Raw genomic sequence first — 18285 nt, 5'->3', positions numbered from 1 at the left:
TCGCAGATGACACAAGTATTGTCGGTTGTGGACAAAGAAGTAGCTTACATGGAAAAGTCATGGAAATTTTACAAGAAACAGAAAAATATGTAGAGATGAACAAACTAACTTTGAATACAAACAAAAGCGAATTAATCTTTTTCTCGCGCGATAATTCTGATTTCGGATCTTTTTTTTTGTACAAAAACGAAGTTCTCACAACACAAAAAAGTTGCAGATATCTTGGTATTCAAATTGACAGGAATCTTAGTTTCGATGAGCAGCTGAATAAAACCTTTAAATAGATGGCTCATGGTATAAGATCATTTTAGCTAATAAGACATCAAATTCCCCTGAACGCGCGCAGTCTTCTAAAATTGTGCATTCACAGTTATCATTTTCGGCAATGTTTTTTCAAAATTTATCTGCAAAAAACCTAAAACGCCTTAACCGACAGATTAACTGCGGTTTAAAGGTGTGATCTCTAAGCAAAAAGTATGACAAAGCGAGAGATCTGCTAATCCAGACAAAGACCCTACCAGCTGAGCTAATAATAGCAAAAATGTCGCTAATCAAATTTCATTATAATATAGCCGGGCCAGAAAATTCTGAAAATTTTCTCGGGTATCTGAGTCTTCGTCAAAATACTTGCACAAAACAGTTAAAAATTAGACAGCATGCAAAAACCAGCTTTGGAATGAATTCGATTGTTCGTCAATGCGTACAAAAATGGAATAAGTTACGACAGTGGCTTCGGTTGGCAAAAAGTGAAAACGTTTTTATGAAAACGTTGAATGATTTCTTGCTCTCACAACATGAAAAAATTCCTATGAATAGTAGCGTAGAAACTTTTAAAAGTTATTTCTATCTTTAGGAAGAAAACAGTCGGAAGAAAATTTATGTGATTCTTTAAGAAATTTGTTTATGTTAATTATTTTATTTTGTTTGAATGATTTGAAGTATTTTTTGTTTCAAGTATATTTAACCGTATGGTTATAATTGTAATTTACTTGTTGCAAAAAAATAATTGCCTGCAGATTTGTGTTACAAAAGCTTCATTGATTTGGTAATGCACGGAAATACATCTTAGAGATTACTTGTTAAGAGACTAAAAAAGGTAGCTAAGTTTGATAACTCTCAATTGTTTTTCATGTCAATAGTTTAAATATATATGAATAAGAAACTTGTTTGAGTAGAATTATTAGTATTTATTTTGAGCAAGATCTGTCATTGTGCTGTGGGTACGATACAAAATGTTTTCTTTTTTGCTCTAAGACTCAATTCAAATAAGCAACTGTTTCCAACTGAGCATACAATAGGCGTTTTCACAAAGTACTTATATATTTGTAGCCCAAGATTCAACCAGTCGTATTGTCGCATGAAGAGATTCATGATACTCACATTCGTGGAAAAAAGCTGAAACCATGGATCGGAAAACCCAAAACTTTTAGACTACGATTATTAAAAGTGCATCATTATTTTGTAAGGGTCATTTTAATCCTCTTTTCCTTTCTTTCTTAAGGTTATCTTATATCATTTTTATCCCAGTTTGAAAAAATTCTTTTAACTTTCGGTTGATGCCGCTCCCTCTGTGAATGAAAATCTGTGATTAAATTGTTTAGGTGGCGCCCTTAGGGGCTAATCCATTACTGATAAATATTTCTAGTTCCTAGGTGTAAATTTCGTTCGTAACGCAGTAGTCTCTTTGCCAATTGTTAATCAATTAGCTTTTATAAATAAGAAAACGGGATTGTTCTTTTGTTATATACCAATATTTTGTTCAATTTATTTTTCGGACACAAATTAAGTCGTTTGATCGATTAGGAAAATTTTCTCAAGTAGGTGAAAAAATAATGGCGCTTTTAAAGGGAATTTATGCTGTTTTCAGGAGAAAGTAAAAAATTGAATAACATTGAACTGAATTTGCGTAGTTCTTGGAAGTTCTAAATTTGTAAAATTTTTTGATGATTTTGAAAAAGTCAGGCAATTTTGAGAATTGAAAAATTAAATAGTTATTGTGGAGCTACATTGTCGTGGAATCTAGGTGGTTGTTCTATGGTAGCTTTTTTCAAGGGAGACGAAAGAAATATGTACATTGCAGAAATCAATAGAATGATCTATCGAGTTGGAAGCTAGAACGCTGCAAATTTTTATCTGTTGTCCGTTAATTGCAGTTGCTGTTGTTTTAGTGGTATTGAGATGTTTTTTTTAAAAAAGATGCATCAAAAGGACTTATTTTGCACATTGAGTTCCATGAAAGTGTGATTTTCAAGCTCTTTCGAAGATTCAAATTGTTCAATGGGATAAAATTATAAATAATAGTGAGAATTGAAGAAATGGAAAGTTTTAATATCGTCGCTTTGAATTGCGTTTTTCGTCCTCTGAATAAGTGATATGAAGCCTAGAATTAGCATCGCAGGTGTTCAGAGACAAGAACTCCGGTATGCGATTGGTTGGTTTTTTGGAACTCCATTTTTTTAATTGTTTTGCTACAATTTCCGAATCTGTGGTTTGTTGTTAATTTTGTGCCCCTTCAATTCTGATGATTGGACAGGCATCCTCTTTTGCAGTCAAAGTGACAACCAGGTTGCTTGTTTATGTTTGTTTGGTTAAAAGCCGCGAAGCGATAGCTGAGGCTATTATTGGCCTTCTCTTGGATTTTTTTTTATTTCGTCGTCAAGATTTTTGTTACGACCATTTGACGTCAAAATCACTTCAAATCTGCTTTTTGTTCAATCATTTATACAATTTCTACTGAATTGCGTGGGTGACGTTTTTTTCGCTCCTTTTTGTTCATTTGCGTGATGAAATTTTTGGTCACACGTGACTTACCTCACTATCAAAAATGACTTCCTCGCTTTGAAATTGACTTTTCTTTACATTAATTCAAAGAGATAAAGTCAAGTGAGTGTATATCACTCTAATGGAAAGTTATTTAAGAGCTGCTAATAGAAACAGCGATAACTTATAGAGATTCTTAATCAAAATTTAACATCTCTTCCTTTAATGAAAAGAGTTATTTTTTGGTCTCTTTTCTTTACTCCTTTTTTAAGACTAGATCTACGAAGCTATTGCTGTGGCTCTTATCTGGCAATCTGCCATCTATGTTGGGAAAATTGTTCCTTAAGACCTTACTGTATCTTTTAGCTTATTCGAGTAAAAAAATTTGGTAGAGTAAATTGAATGTTAAAAATTTCCGGAGACGTGCCCCCCTCTTTGTATTTGACTCTTTGCTGGTAAATTTTTGGTTGAAGCAGTTTTTACTAAGTGAGTTAACATTAGTTTGGTTGTTTTTGGGCAAGTTTCTGGGTGCTCAGAAAATACTGCTCACGAGGTCATTGAAATGAAAACGGGTTTTTATTTGGAGCTTTTCAATCTCGCGTCAACTTCTGGTTGTGATCCACCTTTTGCCTTTCACGAACTAAATTGGAGGGTTTACTTGTATCTTTTGAGTGACTCGCGTTGTGACTAGGGCCTTATCGATACGAAACATTGATGAAATTAGAAGTCTTGATTTCTTGGTTTCAACATAAACGTCGTAATAATTTATGCGTTCAATAAAACCCCCGGAGGACTGAATGAGCTCACTTTTATTGGAGCTTGTGAGGAAATGATTAAAAACTTTTCTCTCAAGTCTAAGAAAATACACCTTGTTAGAAGCTGTGTGATTCAGTGAAATAACATGGTTAATTTTGAAGGATCACATAATGGTTGAAATGGGTCTCTGTATAATCTTCCAACTTTCACGCAAACATTTAGACTGCGATTTGTTTGTAGTTTTTGCGCGGTGTCTTCTGGGCCGACTTATTTCCTCACTTGGTCCGAAATGATAGTTTTCTTCTTGAATGACTGTTTAATGTTATTGTCCATATGGTACAATATTGGCAAGTTATGAAATAAGTGTCCACCAAAAATTTGTTTGAGAAAAAAAAACTGAAATACTTCGCAGTCTTTGAAATGAGTTTGGAAGATAAAGCATTTTTTTCCAGGAATGAAAAGCTATTGAAATTCTAACTTGGCGCAAGTTGGATTCTGCCAGAGAAGTGGGCTAGAATTTGTAAAGCTGCTGTTGTTCGATAACTGAGAGAAAATTATAGTATCTAACTCTGCTGCAGGGAAATCCGGAAAAGTCGAAGTTCAAATAATTACATTTTGATGAGAGTTTCACCGGTCGCGTTGATTAAAAATTTTGCTTCTTCTTATGGGTTCACTGATGGATCTCGTTTCGTTTAATGGAATCTAATTTCCGTTGAGTTAATTCTCCCTTTTGTTTAGAGGAGTTTGTTTCTGCAGTCAGCCAGGAACAAGAATGGGAAGAAATTTTAGCTCGATAGTAAGATAAGAAGATAAGGGGTGTGTGTTTAAGGGCGATTTGCTCATAGAATATGAATTTGAAACAAGCAGCTTAACACTAACAAGCAGCTTAACATTGTCCAAAGATAATTGGTGTATGACTTAAAAAATGGCTTTCAACTCAAATCACTTGGTAGAGTAAATATTGGCTCATTAGAGGGCCGATGAGACCTGCCATTATTAACACTACGAGACATGAAGACAAACAGCAAAATCAAATAGCAACCAAAAACATTATTTACATCCAAAACCCAATGTCATTTTTAAAAAAATACTTAACAAAGTCAAAATAGTGTCAAATAAAACGTAAGTCCTTATTCCTAAGTTATTAAAACCCAGTACTTATTGAGACCCAGTAACAAGTAGACAATAAAAGAACAAAAAGGAACAGAACAAAGAAAATACGTTTATATTTTTTGAAAACAAAAATTTAAAACAATGAAAACAATTAGATATCAGCTGAAATCTTATATTAGGTTCATATAAGTTAATACATCCCTTTGAAGACATTGAGACCTGGAATTATCCAGAATATGTCTTACGTTTACAAGAATAAAGGTCAAATTGAAACAAAAATCAAAAGTTTTGCGAGAAAACGGTGTCGAGGCCGTTGAAACCACAATCTTTTCCGTAAAAATAAGATAATCAATTGCGCCTTCTTTAAACACCAATATTTCTTTGAGCTCTGTTATAATGAGACAAGGTAACAGGTACAGACAGCAAAGAACGATAAGGGCTAAGATAAAAAAATAGTTATTTTTCGAAACGATTTAATTTCAATGTCATAGAAACTTAAGCTATGGACTGGAATCATAAGAAGCCGTTGAGATCTGTCATTATTCAGAATATGTCTTAGCTCTACATAAATAACAAAAAATACAGACAAATATCTTACAAAATAAAATTGAATAATTGCAAAAGTTGTAATCGAAGCCGTTAAAGCAATAACCAATGCTCTTATAACATTAGATATGTTCAATAACGCCTTTCTTAATCACCAAGAAAGTGATATGCTACCTGTAATTAAAGAGACTAGGTAAAAATTGACAAACTAGACCAGCAAAGTGCATGTCTAAAAAATACGTCTATATAAAGTCTTGAAAAACTTCAGTTATCAACTGAAAGCATTAAATAGGTCCCTTTATTCATCCGTATGACGCCGCTAAGAGCTGCAATTATCCAACTTTTTTATATGTCTACAAAAAGAACGTCAACTAAAGTCAAAAATAAGAAATTCCATAAATTCTTCTAAAAGACGGTGTCGAAGCGGTAAAACCATAATCTTTTTACTGAAAAAATTGAACTATTCAATTTTGCCTTCTTTTGAAACTCCAGTAATGTGATATCTGACTTGTTAAAATTGTGACAAGACGAGAAAGAACCTCAAAGATTAGAAAATGTCCAAATAAAGAAATTTTTGAAAACTCCAAATTATTCTTTTTCAATTAAATTTTGATCAAATAGAAAGAAGATGCGACCTGTTTTTGCTGACCTTAAGGTGCAAGGTGAGCAGAAAAGGAGAGAATAGTGGCAAAGTTCAACCCTTTGTTTATTTGGAAATAAAGTTTTTTTAAAAGTCAAAACTACCCTTAGCTTTCGACTGTAAAAGGTGGAAGTTGGAGTTGTTCTGCTCTCTTATTAACTTTTAAATTTGTTCGTCCATTAGGAACACTTCGTTGTTCCGAAATTTATGGATTTAGATAATTTGAAGTTAATTTATCAAATATGTTGCATTTTCGATAAATGTCGATTTAAATTAGCAAAATTTCAATTCAGGAACACTTTCAAGGGAAACGCAAAAAAAACTAGCCCTCTTTGGATTTGAAGATGTTAGAGCTTTACCGTTTGAGCTCCCGCCAGTACGTTATGCGCCCCCAGTTACAGACCACGTGCCATTACATAGTAAATCATTATGTAAAAATATGGCACTTGCATCGAGGGGGGTGGGGGGTTGCAAATAATATGCGCCCACTAAGCTAGGGGGCATAAACGGTAAAGATCCACGATGATGGTGGACAAAACAAAGTGGATTAAAAAAGCTTAATTCGTTCCGTTTTCGTAAAAAAAAGCTTACTATTGATAAAGTCAGCAAACATTTTAGCCAAAAAAGTTGGATCAATTAGTGCAACAACACTCATCTATCTTTAGATTTAATATCAACAACACTGTCGTTAACATTTTTAACATATTTGTTAAACAAAATCAGTCTAATGTTCGCAGAACTTTAAGCCTCGATAACTCCGTGGAACAACGGAAATTGAAAAAGAAGTGTTTTAATTATATATTCAACGCTGGGCGGGCTTTCTAATGATACCACCCCACAACCCTCTACGATGAATATATCAGTCGGCCAAAGTTGGCGGAACAAAAAAATATCCCAATTAAGTATATAGTTCCTCCCCCACGTAAGTGGGTCGGATCGGAACAAAGGTAACAGAAATCATAGTTTCTACATGTTCAGCATTTTTGCGACTTGAGTCTAGGAAACCAATTTTCTCGTCTGGCAGTTTTGTATGAAGTTTTCTGTTTTACCAAAAGTGGGTAAAGAATACCCTAGATCTTGGGAACCACAAAACGTTATTTGACAAAAAATAAATCCATTTTTCACAAATCCTGGCAGCAAGCGGACCTTAAAATTGCTATGTCTTCAATGGTCAGTCTGTTTCTGCAGCTTGAGTATGGCTATACGTAACTTAGGTTTCGCATCTAGAGAGAGAATGTTTAAGATATTTTATGCTTCAAACTATGGTTTGTTTCAGGTTTGTTAAGGGCTGGAAAATTTTGCGAAGACATATTACGGATTCGTCCTGTTTAGTTACGAAGACGAATTGAGCATAAGGATTTGCTTCTAAACCACCGAAATTCTTTAGTGCTCTCGAATTTCGGTGGTCTCTCGCTTTGGAGTCGTATCGCATTAATCGATAACCCGTTGCTCTTTAAGGTGCTCGCGCAAGCAGCATTGTAGGTTAGACACTAATTATAACTACAGAAATTGACTTAGCCAACCCATGAACGATTTCCTGAGACTATTAATTTTAACTGTCCGCTGTTACATTTGAGCATATGCGAGGAAAAGCTTTATTAATAGCGGCACAGCGATAGCTGGGGCTATTATTGGCCCTCTCTTGATTTTTACGACTCGAAGAGGAGTATTGGTTTTCTTGGTTTTTTTTGCCCGAAGTACTTTTCGTTAAGACGGCGTTTTGACTTAAAATCGAAGGCGAGTAAAACTGCCGTGTGAACTAATCGTTTCTGAGCGAATGAAGGTTTTTGATTATGCACTGCGTTTAATGGATGACTTTTCGAAAAGTGATTTGGACAGAGTGGTGCATATGGATAACCATTTTTAGCCGTTTTTTGTCCAATTGGCCAAATTTCTTCTTTGCAATTTGGTTTTTGAGATATAATTTTTTGTCGGCGCTGTATCAATATGCAACTCTCTGAAATTGATACCGCATTGTTTTTGAGAGCCTAACAATGCGTCTCAATTGTAAAATGGGCACCGAGTTTTTGGTAATTTTTTTTGCTTTTGCCATTAATTTCTTCATTTTTGAATATTTAAGCAATTTTTCCGTTAGAAAGTCAGTGCATGTGAATATATTAATTTATGCATTGAATTCCTCTTTGTAACGTGAGATAAGTTTTAAAATTTTTTACAAATGCTTATCCGGTTTTGTAGTTTTTGTCCAATTTTTCTTATTTTTTATTCGATTTTGTTTTTAAGTACTAGAAAAAGTGCACTGTCAGGGATTTAAATAGTTTTGTTTTTAAGAATAGGCACATATTTGTCTGTTTTTTTATTCAATTTCTGAATTTTATTGATTTCTTCGAAAGTTTTGGAGCTTCGAAAGGACGCTTTTCTAGAAATTAAGCATATTTGGTAACGTCCACCTGACAGTTTATACATTAGGCACTTCATTTTAACTTAGTCATTTTTGTCTTTATAGAATTGTACCTATACTAATCCGATTTCTGTATTTTTGTCCATTTTTATCAGTTTTGTTATGTTTTTCGTGTTTTTAATTACTAGCAAAATTTCTTTCCGAGCACAGTCACGGATTTTAATTTTGTGTTATGAATAATTGGTTTAGTTCTTGGTGTTGTCTTTGAAATTGAAAGAAAAATTTGTTTCATAAGCGCAGTTTTGTTTTGACAATTATTTTGCAAATTCTTCAAATCTTTTTCAATTTTTTTCATTTAGAAAAGGGATTGAGAATGTAATATTCTGCGGCATGGGTACTAAGTTAAATTTTCTGCTTTTCTACTTTTCCTATTTAATTTTTAAGTTTCAAATTTTACTGAGTAGTCTTTTTGTTTCTGATCTTTTGTAGTGTTTTCGGATTATCCCAACTCCTGCATTTTCCTCATACTTAGAAAGTTTCTCATACGAAATTTACTGAATTTCATTGAAAGCTTTTTATTTCATCCTTCGTTAGATATTTCAAAGTTTTTTGTTTGTTTGGCAATTGGTTTCGTATATAATATAGCTTTGCTGAAATTATTATTAAAAACTTGGGATGGTTTTTAGATTTTGTGAATTTTTGGGTCTAGTTCAGTAATAAACGGTTTTTTGCTTTTGAGTTTTACTCTTCCTTTTATTTTTCCTCAAGACTATTTAAATTTTCCAATACCAGAAAAACTATCTCCTACAAGAGAAATATATCTTTGTGTTAATTGTTAAGTGCTGTGACGCCAGAAGAAAATGTTCACTGTTTTCTTGAGTCCTAATTTTCTTCCTTATCCTTTATGATTGTGTCTTTTGGGTCGAAGAGTTAGTTTCGGAGCTCTGAGTTTTTTTAAAAAATTTTATTTGTTGTTTTGTGACAATATTCAGCCTGTCCGTTGTTTAAGAGAACGAATAGTTTTCCGTTCTAAGAATTTTGGCCAGCTTTCACCGTTACCGGATATGTTTTTAGTAATATAGAAATTTGCGGTATCAAGATATCACAGTGAGTGTCTTCTAGATTTAGTCTTTTCTTGCGATCCCTAAATAATTTTGTACTTGTCTTTATGTTAGTTAGTTTCAATGATGTCAATGCTCCCATCTTTCTCGTTATGAGGTATAGATTTGTTACCTAATACTTTGTTCAATTCCGGTTCGGTAAAGTATCCCTGATTCAAGACGAAACATAATAGTTTCGGATTTGCTGGTAAAGTTGCGACGATTCCAGTCAGTTCAGAATTCTTGCGGCCATGTTCTTACGACAATATGTTACGACAATATGACACTTTGATTCTGCTTTTATTTTGTTACGACTTTGATTCTGCTTTTTGTTCATTCGTTCATGCAATTTGAACTGAATTGCGTGCGTGACGTCATTTTTCACTCCTAGTGGCGCGAGTTTTTTTGTTCGTTCGCATGATTAAGGTTTTGTTTACACTTGACTTACCTCGCTCTCAAAAATGACTTCCTCACTTTGAAATTGACTTTACTTTATTTCAGAGATAAGGTAAAGTTGATAAGTGTCACTCTAATTGAAGGCTATTTGAGAGCAGCTAATAGAAGCAGCAAAATGCTTTACAGATTTTTACGTAACCGAATGTAATACGAAATGTATAACGTCATCGAAATATAACATCACTGTATTGAATAAATAAATTTCTTGTTTCTGTTTCTTTACTATCTTTTTGAGACTGCAGATCTACGAATCTATTGCAGCTATTTTCTCCATTGAGGCTTGAAATAAATGGGCTAGATGCTCCCATTTTTTCTACATGTAGTCCAATTGTGTCATTCTCAATTCTGATTTGGTCTAGCTTGAATTATGGATGTTAGTCGTATAAGAAATCTGAAATTTTTAGTCATTTTTTCTGTGATCATTGAAAATGCTCTGCATAAATGGGCGGCAATTTACTCATACAAACCCAATAGGCGGCAATTTACTCATACAAGAACAATGCGTCAAAATTGGTATCCTTTTGATTGATATCCCGCTTAGCGATGTTGCCCCTAGAAGCAAGCTACAACCGAACCCCGCTCCCCTTGCGTCTGACGTACTAGAGCAATTTGTCCGTCATTATCTTTTTAACAGCCTGAAGATTCACTTTTCTCGCACTCGACTTGTCCGAACTTCAGTGGTTATATAATTTAATGTCTTTGATATTGCTTTTCAGATATATGATATACCAAAAAGGTGGCGTAAGTTTACGATTGATTGCAGCTGCATTCTTCCCCTTCAGAGTGCACAGCTCCACTCGCCGCCTCCCACGCGCTCTTTTTCGAATATTTCTCAGACAGAGAAATCTCTGGAGGTCCAAAGCCGTAAAGACAGGATTAGGAACTGCATTGTCTGCTGCTTGGTTCACATCGGGTAAGAGGCACCATCTCACAATTTTTCTTGACGTGGGCTCAAAATAAGAATAGTGATAGAACCGCTTTTTTGTAATTTGGATTTTCTCAACTGATCAAATACAGCAATGACCTGTGTTTTGTAGTCGAGTGACTGTAGTAAAACTTTTTATGCAAAAATAAACTTTTTGTTAGATTAAACATTTTGGGAAATTTATCCATATTTTGTAGCCAACTTGACTTCGGTTTTGAGGTAATATTTGATAATGCCAAAGAATTTCTTTAAAGTTCAAATTTTATAAGCATAACAAAAAAGTTAAACATTTTGAAAAAAATTGTGGTTAAACATTCACATTTTGAGAATCACTTTATAAACATATAAAGTTTGGTTTTACTGTTTATTTTACCTTTTACTTTTTTGTACGTTGGTCTTTTAGTGTCATTTTACGTTGTAACTGGGATGTAACTCTAAAACTTATCAGTCATAGTCTCATTATTCAGCTTGAAATTGAATTCAGCTTGAAATTGAATTTTAATAAGCAAACAATTTTTCTTTTTACGACTCGAAGATGGGTAATCGTAGTTTTATTGCTTGAACAAGGCTATCTTTGTTTAATAGCGCACAGCGATAGCGAAGACGTCACAACCGCTTCAAATCTGGTTTTTGTTCATTCGTTCATGCAATTTCAACTGAAGTGCGCGCGTGAAGTCAATTTTCGCTTTTAGTGGAGCGAGTTTTTTTTGTTCATTCGCGTGATTAATTATTTGGTCACACTTGACTTACCTCACTCTCAAAAACGACTTTCTCACTTTGAAGTTGACTTTTATTTACTTTAATTCAAAGAGATAAGGTCAAATGGGTGTGTGTCACTCTAATTGAAGGGTATTTGAGAGCAGCTAATAGAGGCAGCAAAAACTTATACAGATTTTTAATTAAAATATAACATATCAGCCTTCAATGGAAAGACGAATTTTTTTGGTCTGTCTTTTTTACTGTTTTTTTTGAGACTGCAGATCTACGAAGCTATTGCGGCTATTTTCTGGCAATCTGCCAGCTGTGTTTTTATAAATTTACTTTAAAAACGTCAGACTCGAGATATCTAAACTGGGCGAAACTTGGAATACCCTACTCTGTTTTGTCCGTTTAGTTTTTTTGAAATTTTATTGGATCTACAAAATTTATCATCGAAACGAGTGCAGTCAGCGACGAATTAAAAAACTTACGGCAAGAACTGTCAGCATTTTTGACAAAAAACAGGTTGAATTTAGACATGGATAAGAAGAGACCTTTCTCCTTACTAGTAACTGCTGTCTCGACAGGAAAGTGGTCTATTCGAGGTGCTGGTGGGTAAAATCGTCGAATGCTGTTTTGATGGGAACATTCGGTGGTTGTCAGATTCAAAGAAAGAATAATGCAGATTCTTGACCGTCTCAACCATTACGCATTGATGCTAACAGACTGTTTTGGGACTTTAGAGCTGGTTCAATAACATGATCTCTAAACTCACTCCTGTATTTAATAAGTTCTCTGCGATGATAAAACCTATCCTTCAACACTACGCTTGTTAGATACATGTAATCGGGGCTTATCCTTCTGAATAGAAGAGTGCCAATGTCTCTACTCCCAGGAGTATCGTTTATGGAATTTCAGCTGTCTGTTCATAGGGGTCAAAGGACAGAAACACTTTTACGCTGGTAATACTTATGACAGATCTCTAGTATTATTAAGATGCACTGCACTATTAGAGAAATAGGGAAAGTTGAACACACTGCTAACAATTGGCAATTACATTGTCGGCGAGGCAGGCAGCATTCAATCTATACCAGGCTCACCGTAACCCAATTCCTCAAATTGACTTATCTGAAGCATTGATGTGAGCTACCGCAGACCGCTGCACTGTACTTTCAGAAGATTCCATGGAAGGTGCCATCTTAACTCGAGAAAAATGGTCTTGGCTCAGTCAGATACAATATACGTCCTAAAAGTCTCGAAAAACAGTTGGGATCTTGGGATCATTGTCCACCCTTGTTACTGTTTTTACCATAACATGCTAAGCGCACCAGCTGTTTGTGACAGCGAGATATACTTGTTGCTAAGTCCGAAAAGTGCCACAAATCTGGGATATGGAATTTGTTTTTTTTTGCAACGAGTCTTATACGCTCCCTTAACCTCGGAGAAAACAGTATATTTATAACAATAAAGGGTATGAAAATGAAGACCAACCTGGTTATAAAGTTTGCTTAATCGCACTAGAATATGGCTGTTAGCTAATTACTAAAGTTAAGACCTGATATCCAAATATTTGATAAATTACAATCAAAACGAATCGGAGTAAAACTACCACTCTCTTGAATATCTAATATATAAACCGCCAACTATAGAAGAATTCCCTATTTCTATTCTGGAGCTGACGAGTAACCTAGAAGTGACGCAAACGTTGCCCACCTAAGAGAAATTTGATCACAATCGATCGATAACCCTCAGATCCTTGCTATATGCCTGTACCGCCTATTTACCATAACCAAACGCCTCTTTCCTTTCCGAAATTTGACAACATTAGGATTCCGTTGAAACCCGTAGTGGCAGGTGATGAGGAACATGCGGATCACCTCTATGAACAACATGACGTTGCTCACAAAACAACAACTTTCTCTACTACAACCTACCCTGAGTGGAAGCGCTTCAACTACGGCTACAAATACTCCTAAAGTTGATACTGTTGTAAATGGTGAAATGGAGCTTTGAAAATCTGGGGATATCATATTCTGTGTGGATTCTTAAGAAAATGATATTTTTTTCTGAATCAGACCTAATGACTAAATTTGTGTTAAACATTTCCAAAACCTTGGGAAATGTAATGCACCTACATAAATGTTTTAACATTTGTACTTAGAGATTGATATGCTGTTTTATCCTCTATTAAACGGATTGATATAACATTGTGTTAGATGCCCTTTCAAACGCAACTTTGTAACAATTGTTATGAATTTTATTTAATATCAACCTTACTCCAACTATTCATTTTGATTTATGGAAACGCTTAATCTTGCAATTATAAATGCTGTATACTCATCAACAGATTTAATCTTTATATTGATTGAATAAAAGCATTTAAAGTTTAATTATATAAACGGTTGCCAATTTATTTAAAATAAAAATTTGTCATTCAATGAGAGAAGAAATACATTATTACAAGCAGTTGATCTTTAAAGTCTCAAAAGTAAGCTGTCCTAACCCGCTCAGAAATTGCTATCAAAATTTTCGGCATTTATCTTTAATTCTGTTGCCTTAAGCTTTTGCTAGAACTTAATGCGTGTCATTACTTTCTGTAGTTTTTCTCGAAGAACTAATTCTGTAATGCTAGTCTGTGGCTAAAGTTGGGCGCCATAAATAATTATATTGAATGTTTTGATCATTTATTAGGCTAGGTTAACAATGAAATTACTAAAATCAAATTAGTGGCGAGCATTTAGATGATAGTCCTGCTCAAATATCACTGATACCAATGCCACTGACTCATTGACTGATCTTTGTCATAAATGTGATGAAATTTGATAAGCGAATGGCTTTAAGGGCAAACAAACTAATTCTGTTCTTTATTCTTTTGTTGAAAACGGCATTAGTCAACTTAACAAAGATTAATTTCAGCTAGTTCCTCAACTTCGAAAATGCCCGATGAAAACTCAGCAGAGACTGCTATCAAGCAGGCAGCCGAATTTTACGACAAAAGTGAATTCGAAAAAGTGTACGACACCTTAGTGAAGCATAAATCAGAGACATCTAATTGTGAACTGCAGTGGCAGTTGGCGAGAGCATGTAGAGACTTAGCCACTTTAGCGTCTACAACTCCCCAAATGAAGAAGGATCTGACTTATGAAGGCCTGGAGTGCGCCGAGAATGCAGTCAAAGCTGATGATAACAACTTCGCAAGTCACAAGGTTAGCGTATGGTGCTTTGTTCTTGGGGTGGGCTTTTTGCCCCTGCTCGATGTTTCATGTAATTGCGCCTCTAGATAGTAGCGGATAAAACAAGGAAACCAACCACCAGTAAAATTTGACCCTTTCTCCTAACGCTAATCGCGCATGTCGAATAGGGCCAAATTTTACTGCTTGTTGGTTTCCTTGTTTTATCCACTACTACATATTCACTCTAAGTCTAACATTAAATTATGAAATGGCTTAATTCTAGAAAATAATAATAAGCTCGTTTGCAAATTCACCACTTTTTCGTTTTTTCACAGTTTTATGTTAAATCTTTCAGCATATTCCTCGAATCTATCTTTGGTGTGTGTATATCTATATCTATGTAAATAAATACATAATCTACACTTAAAATTTTTAAATCTAAATCCGCTGATGTGTTGGTTTTCATTACACAAAATACAAGTTATATATAGACTAGGATCATTATAATGTATATTCATATGATTAATATAATCTCTATTCTTAAAGTAAACCTTACAGATATAACATTCAAATAAACTATCTAAACATTTATCACAACATTTTTTCCATGATTTATCTTTACAACCACCACATTTTACTGATGTAGACATTTTTAATTTGTATGTTTTCAAAAATGAATTTTTTGTCTATAAAAATAAAAATGTCTAAAGTAGAAAACGTAAACTTTTGTTATATTTGTGATTTGGCCTTTGAAACAAGGAAACAATTTGTCAAACATAATTTAAGTGATGAACACTTAAACAGGTCGAGAAAGGAGTATGAGGATGAAGTGGAAGATGAAACTAGGGAAAGGGTGTACAATTCAGATGAAGATGATTATATTCTCAAACCTAAAGATAATACTAAGGATATTATTAAAACTAAAACTGAAACTGAAACTAAAGCTAAAACAACCTAAAACCGAAGATGGGCCGGAGGCCATGCTACGCCATACTATCTACACCAGAATTAAGTATGAGTGTAAAGAATGTCATGAAGAATTTAGGAATAAAATAGCTCTAACTAATCATTCATATAGTCATAATCGCAAGTATCTAGAAAACACAAGAATACTTTGATATAAACTCTAGCCAGAACATGGAAGAATTTTATATTACTGATAAAGCTGGAAATTACATTGAAGATATAGATGAAGCCATTAATAACTCATTAGAAGAAATTAAAAACTGTTAACAGTATAGAAAAGTTAGAGTTTTAAATATAAGATCACAGCTGAGTGTGAGTACAAAAAAAGAACCAAAGACGTTAAAACTACTAAAATGTTTTTCAACACTGACTATATTATTAATAACGCAAGATATGAAAATGGAGACTTCACTCAATGGTTAAACTTTGAAAAGGAAATATATGAGGGTTATGGCTTTGACTTTGAGTTTCTCGGATTAAGAAGTATTCAGATAAATTTCAAACCAACTAAAGCATCTATTGGTAGTTATATTGATTTACCCCCCCCCCCGATCTCAAGAACTCTAAATCAATATTGAATATACGCAATTCCAAATATAACTGCTTGCTACTAACTATTACTCCTTGGCTATATCCTGCTATCGATCCGCGAAGTGGCTTTCTCAATAATGCAACACGTGAAAAAAATACCAGAATAAACTAATTGCACCAAGACAACAAAATGAAGATGACTTCGGATATATATTAAGAATACAAAAATTGTACAATATTAATATTTGGATATACACACCTTGTGGTGGGGGTAAAGTAGAATTGTTTAAACCAGTGGATGATTTTGATTAAGATAGAAAAGATGTTAGAATAGTGGTTTGCGGAGATGGTACTACAGAACAATGTGCTCTAATTAAAAACATAGAAACCTCGTTAGATCGACCAAATAAAAATAACATTAAATATTATTATTGTGATAGATGTTTAAATTGGTTTGATTCACAAATTAAATACAACAAACATGAATGTAACAACTCTTTCAAACCCGAGGTTGTTTGTCCTAAGAAGAAGAAAATTACTTTTATAAATGAACACAAACTTCAGAATATGAAAAATTTTATAACTGCTGATATAGAATGTTGCATTGTTGAAGTCGCGACTAATATCTGTAAGTATGTAATAGCTGAACACATACCAATAAGTGTGGGTTACATCTGGCAGTGTAATTTCAAATACTATTTCGGTCTTGATTGTATCAAAAGATTTGCTAGTGATCTATTAGAAATAGAAACTGAGAATAACTTCAAGCGCAACAAACAAATGATATTTAATGAAGAAGATCAATTATATCATGAAACTAATAACACTTGTCATATCTGCAGTAAAACATGTATTAATAAAGTAAGAGATCATTGTCATGAAACTGGTAAATATAGAGGACCAGCATGTAGAATATGTAATCTGAGGTACAAACAACAAAACTTCATTCCTGTAATATTCCACAATGGCTCTCGCTATGACTTCAACCTACTATACAGTGAACTCTTTAAACAGAATAATGATAAAAGAAAAGTAGATAACATACCACTAGCTGCTGGTAAGTCTAAGATGTTTAGCATTGGTTGTCTTAAATTCTTAGATAGTTATAAATTCTTAGCTATGCCTCTAGATCAAATGGCGAAGATATACGGATGTAAAACTGAAACATTATATCCATATGAATACTTTGGTTTGGACTCGTATGACAGTGAAGCTGCCAATGGTAGCAAAGCTACCTACCAAGAAGTTATAGGTAATCTAAAAACAGAACACTTCAAATCCTCTCTCTCGAATAAATTACCAACACAAGAAGAAGTATATACCTTTAATAGACAACAGTAATAAAACTGGTAAAGATCTAACTATAGAGTATTTACAAAATGATGTGGAAATATTAGACTACTGCATGAATGAATATGTTAAACTAAGTATGAAAGAATTCGAGCTCAATCCCCTACACTATGTAAGTCTGCCAGGCTAAAGTTTTGATTGTTGGTTAATGTCAAGCGGTGTAACATTAGATACATTACAAGATAAACAAATGCTAGATGATTTCGTTGAGGCAAAGAGAGGTGGTATATGTGGTATAATGGGTGATAGCATGGTCACTAATGGTGAAACAGGGATAAAGTTCCATACCAGAAATATCTGGTACATCGATGCAAACAACCTATACTGCTATGCAATGATGCAAAAGCTACCTTATAAGGACTTCCAGTTTACTACTACTACTCTTGATACTATATTAAATACTCCAGATGATAGTGCTCATGTTTACTATATAGTTTGCGATATTAATTATACTGACACATGTAAAGATAGAACAGAGCAACTAGCATAAACCCGATAAGAGAAAGATAAATGATAATGAATTGGAATACCGAGAAAGAGAGAAAAGGAAAGCAAAAACAGAGAAATTAATCTTAGACCAAAACAACAAAACAGAATACATGGTTCATTATAGGATGTTGAAGTTCTATGTTAAGATGGGAGTAAAAGTAACAAAAATACATAGAGTAATTTAATTTAAACAAGATTATATATGTAGAGATTATATACAAAACAATAGAAAGAAAAGAGCAACAGCTAAAATTGAAGCAGAAAAGGATGTAAGGAAATTAATGAACAACTCCCTATATGTAAGAATGTGCATGAATCCCCTACACTTCCTTCAAAGTAAGTTCTTACATGATGAAGAAAAGTGAATGAAAAGTATAAGTAAACCAACATTTAAGAATATAACTAGATATAAGGATTATAGC

At 33.8% G+C, this 18285-nt stretch overlaps 1 protein-coding gene across 1 annotated transcript in view; it reads left to right on the top strand.

The window, feature by feature from the left end:
* Positions 1 to 10450: 10450 nt before the first annotated feature.
* Positions 10451 to 18285, top strand: part of LOC142350482 (regulator of microtubule dynamics protein 1-like) — a 42905-nt gene continuing 35070 nt past the window's right edge. The window contains exons 1-2 of the mRNA XM_075402335.1: positions 10451 to 10643; positions 14271 to 14560. Coding sequence (XP_075258450.1) covers positions 10451 to 10643; positions 14271 to 14560 — 483 coding nt within the window. The remainder of the gene's footprint in view (positions 10644 to 14270; positions 14561 to 18285) is intronic.

Source organism: Convolutriloba macropyga, chromosome 1 (genome assembly GCF_964194025.1).
Source record: "Convolutriloba macropyga chromosome 1, txConMacr16.3, whole genome shotgun sequence".
In the NCBI taxonomy this organism is placed as follows: domain Eukaryota; kingdom Metazoa; phylum Xenacoelomorpha; order Acoela; family Convolutidae; genus Convolutriloba; species Convolutriloba macropyga.
Note: the sequence above shows the minus strand (reverse complement) of the source record. Positions and strands in the feature narration are given on the sequence as shown.